Raw genomic sequence first — 12,193 nt, 5'->3', positions numbered from 1 at the left:
CAGCTCTGACAACTTCTGCCTGAAGTCCTCTAAGAGCTCCATGAGCATTAACAGATTAATATTCATAAATCTATGGGCTGTCAGCTAGCTTTTTTTCCTCAATTTATGGAGGGAAGTGTTGCCCACAGTGTTATGGGAAATGTGCTGAGGAGTTGAAATTAGACTTCAGCTTTCATGATCTTTCATCCTGTTGTGTAACCACCAAACCATTCTTCCTACCACACAAGCTCCTTGAGAGTCCTCACTTTCCTCTGATGAGTAGCGCCTGTTTTTGTCTTAGGTGTTGCAACTGTTGGGTTTTTTTTCCATGTAGTGCCACTAAAGCCAATTTGTAACCACTGAGCTGGTTTCCCTGCTTCTTAAATCCAGACAGAAGGGTCCTTGTTCAGTAGAAGTCAGATGTCTGGCATAGATACTGTCCCGCTGCTGAGGGTTGCCAGTAATGCTGTGAAATACTTCAGCCCTAATGCAGGCCTGTTTGAAGTCTTGACTGGCACATAACCTTGAACTCAGTAGATTAGGAAATGATACCTTTTTTTCCTCAAAACAGTTTACTTTGTTGAAAAAGAAGCCTAAGAAACTGAATACATGGCTATACATGTATGGTGTACAAGCCACTGCTGAAGTCATAGGCCTTGCATCAGTTCATATCTATTGAGTAGCTTCGTCTTTAAAGTTTTACTGTAGTTCATGAAAACCTTGGTGATCTTTTTTTCATCTAGATATACATCCAAGCCTACAAGCCAGCCAACCTGAAGATGAAAATAATAAAAAATGACTACCACAATTACCCACTCTACTTGGAAGGGGCTTTGAGCAAAAGTACTCATTACCAGCAGTATCAGCCAGTTATAACTCTGCGGAAAGGCTACACCATCCACTGGGACAAGACAGCCCCTGAAGAGCTGGCCATATGGCTCATCAACTTCAACAAGTGAGTGATCTGACCGAATTCCAGTATTCCAGCCCAGTAATGTAACTGTGCATTTTTACTGGGTGAGGTCATCTCCTCATGAGCTCTTCCAGAATGAACGTACTTGTTCCAGGAAGTCCACTGAATACACCATCTTTCCATTTGACATCTCAGATTCCTTCTTCCTCCCCTGGGAAGCCCTGCAAGATAACACAATTCATTTTTAGAAACCTAGAGCTAATTCATTCCTGGTGCATGGAAGTCACAGGTGTAGAAGTCAGGAGCAGACCTGACCCACATGGCTTAACTAACCTATGGTTGTTATGTCTAATTTACGTTGCATTGATACATCTCAAATCATTAAAATTTTAACTGGCTAAGAAAAAATTCAGTTACAGTTTGGAGTGAGTTATTTAGTTTGGCTTCTAGCATGCCCAGGAAAATAATAGTCATGTGTCTATTTGTTATAATGTGGGTCTTTGCTATTTTCAGGAACGACTGGATCCAAGTAGGGTTTTGCTATCCTAAAGGGACGACATTTTCCATTCTCTCAGATGTCCACAATCGCCTCTTGAAGAAAACATACAAAACTGGAACCTTCTACAGAACCTCCCAAATGGAGAAACTGGAGCACAGATATCCTAGCAAAGGATACTACTACTGGGACGAGGACACTGGGTAAGGAAGCAGGTCTTGCCTATTTGGACACGACTTTGAGAAAGCTGCTGGAATCGTAAGCCATTTGACTAATGCCATTATCAGGGATCACAACAAAACCAGAAAGACTTTCTCGGAATGTGCCCAGCATTTAATTTTCCTGGGACTCCCACGGCTGACAGTCATTCATAGCCTCTGCTGCACTGCCAATTACTCTGGGAAATGCTTTGCCAAGTGAATACAAATTAGAAAAAAAGACAAAAGCAAAGTGCAGACCATGAATCTGAACTGGAGACACACCCAACCCTTTTTGTTTTGAACAACAACCATTTGTAAACACCATGAGAGGGATGCACAGGAACTAAGAGTGTAAAGCCTGATATTTTCTTTTAAAGAATTAAAATAATGGGAAAGAGAGACCTAAACTACAAACCATGTGTTTCTGCATAAATGTATCATTATAAAATAGAGCTTAAAGGGAGTTCAGGTGTCATCTGACTTCTCTGTCTTAATTTCCCTGACCTCCCCAAACCATTTCTGAGATGTGTGTCCCATTTTCTTTCCGTGTAGTGTGTTGAGCACTGTAAAGTGCAGACATTGCCACTGAGTGTCTGCAGTGCACATTCTTGCAAAGCACTAGGAAGGAGTCCACCAAAAATTGGGAGTTAGTCATTTTTGGCACAGAAGTCTCAAGGATGCTGTTCACTCTTCTCCCCAACCTGCAGGCTGCTGTTTCTAAAACTCAAAGCTCAAAATGAGAAGGAGAAATTTGCTTTCTGCTCTGTCAAAGGCTGTGAACGAATAAGGATCAAAGCTGTGATCCCAAAGACAGCTGGCATCAGCGACTGTGAAGCCATGGCCTACCCCAAGTACATTGAGACACCAATAGTAGAAGTGCCAATGCCTAGGAAGCTCTCCAGTGCCCAACTGGTAAAGTAGTTATTTCTTATCACAGAATTTTTATCAGTCTGTAGTTCTGGCACATAGTGTGCCCACAGACGTAGAAGGATTGTGCCAGGTTCATATATCCTGTGCCTGATATTCTGAAATGGTCCAGGTATGTGAAACCATCAAACAGATTCTCGCACGTGTAGTGAGCACAGGTCCTCGAAGCCACCCAAGACTTTGGTGGAAGTTGCATACTTAGTCTTTTGGGGCTCTGTTGTGAAGTGCTGTGCATTAAAGCACCGGGTGAAAAGTGATGAGCTGGAAGACAGGTTGATCCAGGGAATGTGGCTCTGGAGAGACACAAGGTTTCTTGCCTGGCCTCCAGCTCCTCCAGGCTGTAAGCACGGCAGTGTCAGAGAAGGGGCTGCTAGTTGAGTGTCTTATTCATATAAAGGACATTGTACAACACTGTCTTCTATATGGAATCCACTCTAGTTTTGGGGGAGGCAGGGGGTTATTTATCCGGTTTTTGTTTTTTTTTCACTCATCACTATTGAAGCAGGAACGCACAGCAAAGCCTCAGAAAATTATGTGTGAGCTCTGCAAAGTGAGAATCACTTATACTCTGCCATTTGGTGAAACAATTTAAATGCTGACAGGATGAGCAGAGACATTACCTTTGTGCCCAGTCTCCTTAGCAATGTAATTTGGCAAGCCGGTGCTTGTTATGTAGCTTTCTTGTTGATTGAGTTTCAAGGTTTAAAATGCTTCCTGAAAATGCAGCATTCAGGTAATGGATATCCTCACTAGAAAAACTCTTTTCTCTCCCTTTTTTGTTTGTGTCTTTTTTTTTTTTTTTTTGTAAACAGAAGACTAACGACCACCTACTAGAAGTGAAAATAGAAACTTATAAGAAACAGTACTTCCACCTAAAGGATGACTTTGCATACATTGAGGTGAGCTGGTCTTCTCAGTGAACTTTATGGGACAAAATTCTAAGATACTTGCTTTATTTTTATGGAAAACTTGCTTACAAAGATAGCATGGGTAGAGTCAGGTCACTTTTGCTTTGTATTTTGAAAAAAAAAATGGCTGTAACTTCCGTGTATTAGCAAAAATGCAGGACAGCTTGACCTCAGAGATCTGGAATTCTGCCTCTTGATAGAAAGAGTAGTCTGGTGACTCAACATTACCAGCGCTTCTTACAGGTGGTTGTTTGCAAATATGTTGCTGTCATAGATCAAGAATGTTTTTCCCTGTGCACAGGTTGACGGTGTCAGATTTTTCCTCACTGATGAGGGCATCCAGCTGCTTGTGATTGATGGACATCATGGAAAAGTTGTTGACCGGGTAACATTCAAAAACTCGATTCTACAAGGAATCCCAGCACAGATAGAAAATTATGTCAACAACATCAAAGATCAGTGAGTAAAAAATTGGTGTTACTAAGGTGCAATGTAGAAGAATGCTGTACAACACTCATCTTTTCCCTGTTTTTTGTCACCCATCATGGGCCAGACTGACCCAGCTAACAATGTGCTTGTGTACCTGCCGACTCCGACAGAGTCCGAATGGGAGTGGGACATGCAGGCAGGAGAAGGATGCAGACTCTGCAATCGAGCCCCAGATAAACTGCAGAGATACATTTGATTAATAAACTGCAGATCCAAATTTATGTTGTGGGTTGCAGACAAACTGCAGACTTAAATTCACAAATAAACTCTCAGCCCTTATCGGTACAGATGTGCACAGTTTACATTTTTCTATTGCCTGCATATTCTCTCAAATCACGGAAATCATGGAAATCGTGGAAAATTCCACTAATAAAATACATTCCTCTGTGCACATGTTCCCTGCCCAGACCTAAGCGCTGGATGCTTTTAATTTTTTCTAAGTATGGGCAGCCAGAAAAGCAGAGTTTTGCAAGTGGGTGGTAAGCAGCCAACACATATTCCTGCACCCTGGAAGGCAGCAGGTTCATCTGCTGGAATAGGAATAGGAACAACATCAGATACTCTTTAACCAAAGGGATTCTCAGATTGTTTTGTGAGGTGCTATTGGGAAATGAATATATTTAGTTGTTATTAAATCTGTTCTGATTTGAAATCTGGTACATAACATTTAATACAAATATGATTGCTTTGTCGATGAATCATCTGAAATAATTGTGGGCAGATCAACAGGATATTGTTCTGGCATTTATTCTAGAGACTTGGGGGAAGTTTCAGCAGAGTGCTACGCAGGTGGATGCAGATGTGTTTCTACTGTCTTAAATAATCCTGAAGTTTGCAGAAAACACATTGAGTAGTTACTGCAGAGAAGCATGGTAGCTGCTCACTTTCCTTTTATAAAAAAAATAAGCAGGTTTTTCAGAGAGGCCATCATCCTCCTTTGCAAAAAATCCAATCTCAATCCCAGCTAAATCCAGCTCCTAGATTCTTTCTTACTTTAGAGGATTGAATTGTAATGAGGCTTTAGGTGTATTTAAGCCTTTCTGAGTCTCATTGTCTTTCCTTGATTAGTACTGCAACTGGATTAGGATTAGGATTTGGATTAGGATTAGAATTTCAGTTGGGTCAGCGCATCTCAGGTCTCACTCAGTCATGTATCTTTGTGAGGACTGAACCCCCAAATTATTGCCCTTCTTTCCCCAAAAGTTTCCCCGACCCTTCCCCTGCAAGCCTTTCTGATTTAATCACGCACGGGCTTCAGGTGTAGCCATGAGACATCTTTCCTCCCCTCTCTGGATGAAAGCACCAACCCGAGCCAGCTGCGGATGCCATCAGTGGGGCTGCACAGCCGGCAGCCTCTTGTCACCTCTCCCCGCCGCGGCACGGAGCGCGGGCGGTACAGAGAGACGGTGCCCACCAGCCTCGCATGAAACCTTTGAATAGGTTTTGGATTTGGGGATGTGAGAAGAGGTGTTTCTAACTACGACAAGCCTCTTTGTTCACTTAAGCAACTCTCTGCAGGCCAAATTCCCTTTTTTAATAAATCTGTTTTTCTGATGAGTTTCCCAGGGATAAGAAAACAAAACATCTGGTGAATTTATTACGAGCTTCTATAGCAGGAAAGGCTTAATAGATAGCAAAGATTTCAGTGAACTGAAGGAAGAAAAAAGAGGTGATTCAGCATTCGCACAGTACTCAAAACCAGCCTGCCAGCTCAATCCACTCTCGCAAGTGCTGGAGCATTTTAACACCTCAGGTTTATTCTAGGAAAAGGCCTGATGAATCTTAACTCTTTTGCCCTGCTCGTTCCTCTGCCACCACCCGTTGCTATTTTCCCCTGAACGGTTCCAGTTCCAGCTGAGGTGTTAAGATGTAACTGCTGCACTCAGTAGCTCAGGGCTTGAGCTCTGCAGGAGCTGTTGCCTAATTAATTTTAGCGACTCGTGTCCACTGTGATGCCGGAAAGCAGACCCAGCAAGGCTCTCATTCTGCAAGACTGCAAATGCCGTTTGAGTCAGCGAAGTTTCGTTCATGGAAACCCTGCAAGGTGGAATGAAATAATTTCATCTAAGCAAGTGTTTGCTCAATTACTGTGATGCAGCTTTAATTAATAGGTGAAAAAGATGACATCCCAGCCCCACTGAACTTAATAGCAGAAGTTCCACTGAACTCACTGGACCGTAGCTCATCCTCAATAGGCTTTCAGATAACCATTAGAGGCGTTCGTGGATCTTGTGAGCTCAGCTTCACTGGGTGCCCCATGCTTCTCCCCAGAAAAGTCTCACTACATGATTATCTCTTCATGTTTAATTTGGGTTTTTATTCTACTCATCTAAAATTAAGCCTAGGCAGTTACCGAGTTTTACACAAGCATTTACAAATTTGCGTTAGCTGAACACATTTACCTCATGTCTTTTGTGTATCACTTGGTGTTTGTAGAAGACCCTGAGAATTCTGGGGTGAAATACAGTACATGCAAGTAAGGCAATAATAGTAGTAGTAGTTGTAGTAATACTACTACTAATAATAATACACTTTTTAAGCAAAAGCATGCTGAAATGAAGGAAAAGCATCAGGCCAGCAAAAATCTCAAAGCAGTGAATTTCTTCAGGCTTTGTCCTGCTGATGATGTAAGAACAATAAATTATTTGAGACTTGCTCAGAGCATCTCGGGGAGAGCACGTTCCTTTCTAAGGAAAGCAAGATAGAACTGCTGGTTGGAAACATTTAAAAAATTCTAGAAAATAGTGTATAAAAAAAAAAAAGTGACTTCTGTCAGCTTCCTGATGAATTTTTCATGATTGGAAAAGTGAATATATGACTAAGCTGTTGACAAAAGCCATTAAAGCAGAAACCACTGTAGTTCGTGGGTGCCTTTGAGTCACACAGGCAGGAGTTACCAATGCTCAAGACAGACAAGCGAGAAATGTGCTCTGATTTCATTTTTTCATAAATGACTTTTCCTTCAGCTCCATAGTGCTGGTGACATCTAAAGGAAGATTCATTTCAAGAGGACCATGGACTAAAGTACTGGAGAAACTTGGAGCAGAAGAGGGGTTTAGGTTAAAAGGTAACCACTTTTTAAAAAGGCAATTCTAAACCCCTCAGATCTATTCCCTTCCCACGGTTCCAGTAGAGGGACCTTTTTTCCTTCTTCCAAATTTTGCCTTGCTCGTTTCTATCATCATGAGCTCAGCATTCTGGGACCAGTCATTTATTTATTCAGTGAGGCTGTATCCACTGCAGCTTTTGATAACAGCGCTCAGTTTAATACTGTAGAAGGAAAAATTGCTCTGGCAGTTCTTCTCAGAAGCAAAGAATTCAGGGGTTTTGTTTTTCCAGATTAATTTTAAATAAAAAGGAATTTTAAGAATAGGAATATAGGACTTTTTTCTGCACTAAGTGCCCCAAATGAGGCATTTTTTACTTGTCTGAACTTCTTTTTAGCTGGTTTTCTCTTGAAACAAAATTCCAACTTGATGGCACACAGCATATCGATTTCAAAGCATCACATGTTGCACTGGAATATTGCTCTATTGTGCATGTTGCTCTGAGCAGCTCTAACTGCGAGCTGCTGGCATGCTCTCCTCTTGACTGTGTGTGTTTTACTCTCTCATGTAGGTCTTGCCTGTTGTCCTGTCCCTCATCATCCCCCACCTTTCCCAAGCAGGAAAGGGTTTTGAGTAAAACTTCCGTGCAATTAATGATAACTTCAACAGACAGCTCAAGCTGCCTGCGTGGAAGGGTTTTTCCCTCCCTCCCTCTCTCTTTCTCCTCTCCTATGTATCACGCATTCTTATTAATGGAAGCATACAACATGTAAATAAAATTTTAATTAAGCTTCATTAGGAAATTATTTCTTCAATACCTGGAGAACTGGCCAAGTTTATGCGCACATGTGTGCTCTTGTGCACCTGCACCCATCCAGGCACAGGGCGCAGCCACGCACAGGGGTGGTTTTCTGGTGCTGCTCTTGTACACTCCTAATGTATTTGCTCTGATTTGCAGAAAAAATGGCTTTTGTCGGCTTCAAAGGCAGCTTCCGCCCTGTCTGGGTGAAGCTGGTCACTAACGAGGACTCAGCTAAAATCTATCAAGCACTGCCAATTCCTGTGGTGAAGAAAATGAAATTATGAGGACACGCCGCTCTGCCTTCTGGCTGCCAGCACTGCCCCACGCATCGGACTACTGACTGCTCGCTGCAGGCGCCTCGCCAGCCTGCCCCAGAGGTGTAGCATTGTGATGTTGTTGTTGTCGTTCAAAAAGAAGTCTTACTGTAAGTAGCTAGGGTGGCCACATGTGACAGAAAAGCCTTCCTCTGTGATCAGCATGTGTTCTGTGATCACCAGCTCTCGCCGGTTGACTTACTTGCTGATGTCGTGTTGACTCTCGTGTTACTAAGAAAGGGTTGACCTGTTTTGCAAGGTGCTGGTTTTATCAGCACCCCTGTGACTGACTAACTTATGTGCTGCCTCTCAAAGGGGAGTTCTAGGTCTGAAGGCCATCAAGGATTATTGTTTTTACCAGCCTCTAAGTTGTCCAAATCCTTCTTTTTTCCATGGTGTAACTAGCTGGTCACATAAACATGGAATGTCAGTTCAAAGGCTGGTTGAAAATCTAAGAGAGAAAGAGTGTATTTGAATGAATCCCTGGATGTTGGGAAACATAACTGGACAGTAAGAATTTACCCTAAAGCTTTTATGACATTTGATCAAACTCTTTGGGATCTGTGTTGTACATGCTAACCCACGGCACATAGTTGAGGAAGAGATGAGAGGAGAAGACAAAACATGCCAGCAGAGACTGATGGAGCCACATCTTTCTGCTTGCTCGGAAAACTGTGTTTCTCCTATGGATCAAGGTTTTTTAATAGTGGTTGCTCAATAGGAAGTTTTCCTTCATCAAGCAGCTGTAGGCTAGAAGGAAAGCAATGTCAATTAGCACATACATTTTCTCAGCCTTTCCTGTGCCGTCCCTCTGTACAATAATGTTCAGGAGCAGTCTGGAGGGCTTATGGTAGCCAGTTAGAGAGAGCATCCTGTTCAAGGCTTCCAGTTTTTAACTGGGAACACTGGGACTCACGTTATTCCATCTCAAAGAGGATCAACGACCCTTGCGTTTCCAGGGAGGTCAGAGGGAACAGGATCACACTGCTCTGCTGTGTGTTGCTTTCTGATCCTGTCCTCAGGCTTAAGGGCACGAATGTCAGTCCTCCTGGAAGAGTTACATGAGATCTGGATGGATGATGACAGAGGTCTTGTCAGGCAACGGAAGAATTGTAGTGGGAATCCCCATACACTGGTTGGATGTCTTGTACCTCCTTTCCTCCTTCTTCAAAGCAATATCTGGGTAATGAAGGCAGATCAGTGTGAACAGGGACTCCTGCAGGGACATCTCTTGAAGCTGGGAAGTTAAACGTCTTGTCAAACATTGTAAGCACTTGTAGTGTTCAGTGGCATTTCTGTCTGTTGCTCAGAAATGCCAAGAAGGCGTCTCCGGAGGCTGTGGCTATTCTAAGAAACCTAAGGGTGGGGGAGCTTTCCAAAGCACGTAGAATGCCAGTTTTGCCAATAATATCTGGATTTGTTTTCCCACTTAGCCTCTGCCTATACCCACTGCTACAGAAATTATTCTGGTTGCTGATGGTTACTTCATTTTGCTCTGTTCTAATTAGAGCTCAAGTAATCAAGTTGCTCTTTTTCCACAGTATCCAGAATGCTATCTTGCAGCTAGAATGAAAGAGCAACTGTTTTGTACGTCATTCCGAAGGCTGGGCAGGCGTTGCACTCTATAAGCTCGGTTTAGATCAATTGCTCTGAAAGCCAAAGCAACCATGAGCAAAATTTAGGTAGTGTTGTAGGTTACATTCCCCTCAAGCCTCTCCTGGGTTTTGAAACTGGAAGTGTTCTTTTCAGTCTTACTATATAGTTGTTTTGAACTTGCTGAATGTTATGTGTATTGTATTTGGGGGGAAAAAAAAAGAGCCAAGCTTTCCCTCCCTTGCTTCTCAAGAAGAGTCTGTTAATGAACGCTCTTTAGGCATTTGTGCTGTTTCCAGAATGAATGGGTAACGCTTGTAAAGGGTGGGTAAGGTGGGGGGTTTTTTCCCAATGTCTTACGACGGTTTTGGGATTTCACAAACTATCCTTGAAATAGTCGGTCTCACTTGTGGTTCAACCGTGATTATCCAAATGCCATTTCTCTGACATTCTCTGATAGCCAAAGCAGAGCCAGATCCCTGAAATCAAGCAAATAGACTAAGAAAAAGTCCCTTGAGTGTGTTAGTCTGCGTTATCGAAACCTCTTCACCGTCCCGAGGCAATGCTGTTGGTATCGTTGCACCGGTGTCGGCGGCACACCCTTGCTTCCAAGCGCTGGACCCCAGCAGCAGTATTCCTTTCGCGAGCACTTGACAAACGGCGGGCAGGAAAGCCGGGCTCAGAACGTGCCTGCTTTGGGATTTGGCTGTGCACGACCCCCAGGGAGGGCTGCCCTTGGCGGTGCTCTGCTGCGCTGGTCCACCAGCCCCATCCCTTCACCCGCTCCCCAAGCGCCGGTAAAAGCCGGGGAGGATGGCGCCAGGCGGGTCTGCCCCCTCGGCCGGTCTGCTCAGCTCCTGCCGGCACGCTGCCCTGGCACCCAAGCGTAGCTTCTGCTTTTACAGTTTGGGGAATTCTCAGGGTGAAATCGTAAGACGGCTCTAGGAAAACGTGTCTCTTTTTTTTTCCCCTAAAACCATCTTGTCTTATTAAGAGAAGAAAACTTTTAAGTAGCTTATTCTGTCACGCGAAGCTTGTCACATGGGGCCTGTTTGGGAGCTCGGGTGGGTCTCACGCCGCGGCTCTGGAGTACGGGATCGCTGCAGGCTGTGAGCCGGAGGGGTGACAGAGCATCGCGGCAGTGTGATGGGGCAAAGGCGCCTGCAGCATGCACAGGGCTCCCGTCGGCCGTCACGGGACGAAGCCAGTGTGTTGCTCTGATGGCAGAACGAAGCCGAAGACCATCGCCAGTCGGCAGTAGTGTTGTGCCATAGGATTACTTCTGAATCTTGACTGTTCTAGAAATCGCACGCGCACATTTTGACTAGTGAATTACCTGACTGCTTGTCCTTTGTGCATCCTTTTGACAGTCCCTGCACAAGCTGCAGTTATCCTCCTCGTAGGTTTTGTTACTGCAAATGTTTCCATGTTTGCTTACACAGTTGCCATTGGTAGAGTGGGGTTTTTTGATTGCGTTTCGTTTGTCTGTCTGTTTGTTTGTTTGGATGTTTGGGGTTTTTTTTGCCTCTGTTCAAATGCTTGTTTTACCTGTCGCCGAAATAGCTGGTCCTTTTTCGGAGTTAGATGTTTGTACATTTTCTTACAGACTTTCCAATGAAAAAAGATATATTTTCTATTAATTTATTACAATGGCACTAAGACAACTAAATTGCAGACATATGAAGCATTTTTACCGGAGTTTAGCATTGTCCAGGTTGTTAAGGAGGTCGGCAATGTGTCTTTTCTGATAATCTGCTTTGCACTTGAAAGCTCTCTATGTCCGCAGACCATGGTAATGCATCAACTGTCTGGTTTATGATGACAAGAGCTCTTGGGACGTTGGTTCCGACAGATTGTGGCTTACAACTGAAATAACACGTAGTTGTTTGGAGTACACAATGTTTATCAAAATAAATATTCAATGCAAATTCCCTATTTTATTTTTGTCTCTTGTCTCTTCAGTGTATCTCTGTACCGATGAACAGCTGGAATAGCAGCTGGTTTACCCAGCTCGGTTTGTTCAGACTGTTGCAGCCAGGGTGTCTCAGCTTCTCTCGTAGGAGCCTGCTTTCCTGTGAAAATACAGCTTATGCGATTATGCTGGTCGAGCATGGAGACACACACACACACACACACACAAGGCTTAGGACAGCACCTGAGAGAAAGGTACACAGCTCCCTACTTATTTCAAAAGACAAAAACCGAGGGGCCAAATCACCCCTGTGTGCGTTTGCTGGCCGGTCCGCACAGGTGGCAGCACGTGGCACTGCCTGCCTGGTCGCACCTGCAGGGCAGAGACAGGGAGACAGGAAGGGAGGGAGATAGGAGCAGGGAAGGGGGTAGTATGGGGGGTGGGCATGGGAAAGGGCGGTATTTGGGGCAGAGGGGGGACTGCTAGTAGATTAAAACAAAAAACTTGTTCCTCTGTTCACAAAACCTTTTTTTTGATTGAATAAGGTGAACATGGAGTAAAAATGTATGGGGAATAATATATAAAACCTGTATAAAGTTTCTGTGGTGGGCAG

The 12,193-nt window shown here is 43.8% G+C and overlaps 1 protein-coding gene across 3 annotated transcripts in view; it reads left to right on the top strand.

The window, feature by feature from the left end:
• Window positions 1–11,595, top strand: part of CEMIP (cell migration inducing hyaluronidase 1) — a 115,091-nt gene extending 103,496 nt beyond the window's left edge. For 2 of the 3 annotated variants that reach the window (XM_075432242.1, XM_009943714.2), the window contains 7 exons: window positions 723–934; window positions 1,406–1,591; window positions 2,296–2,500; window positions 3,328–3,414; window positions 3,725–3,882; window positions 6,879–6,979; window positions 7,918–11,595. In XM_075432242.1, coding sequence (XP_075288357.1) covers window positions 723–934; window positions 1,406–1,591; window positions 2,296–2,500; window positions 3,328–3,414; window positions 3,725–3,882; window positions 6,879–6,979; window positions 7,918–8,045 — 1,077 coding nt within the window. In that variant the 3' untranslated portion in view covers window positions 8,046–11,595. The remainder of the gene's footprint in view (window positions 1–722; window positions 935–1,405; window positions 1,592–2,295; window positions 2,501–3,327; window positions 3,415–3,724; window positions 3,883–6,878; window positions 6,980–7,917) is intronic. The other variant, XM_075432243.1, reaches the window with a different exon arrangement.
• Window positions 11,596–12,193: the final 598 nt, after the last annotated feature.

This window comes from Opisthocomus hoazin, chromosome 10 (assembly GCF_030867145.1).
Source record: "Opisthocomus hoazin isolate bOpiHoa1 chromosome 10, bOpiHoa1.hap1, whole genome shotgun sequence".
NCBI lineage: Eukaryota > Metazoa > Chordata > Aves > Opisthocomiformes > Opisthocomidae > Opisthocomus > Opisthocomus hoazin.
This window is presented reverse-complemented; position numbering and strand designations above follow the sequence as displayed.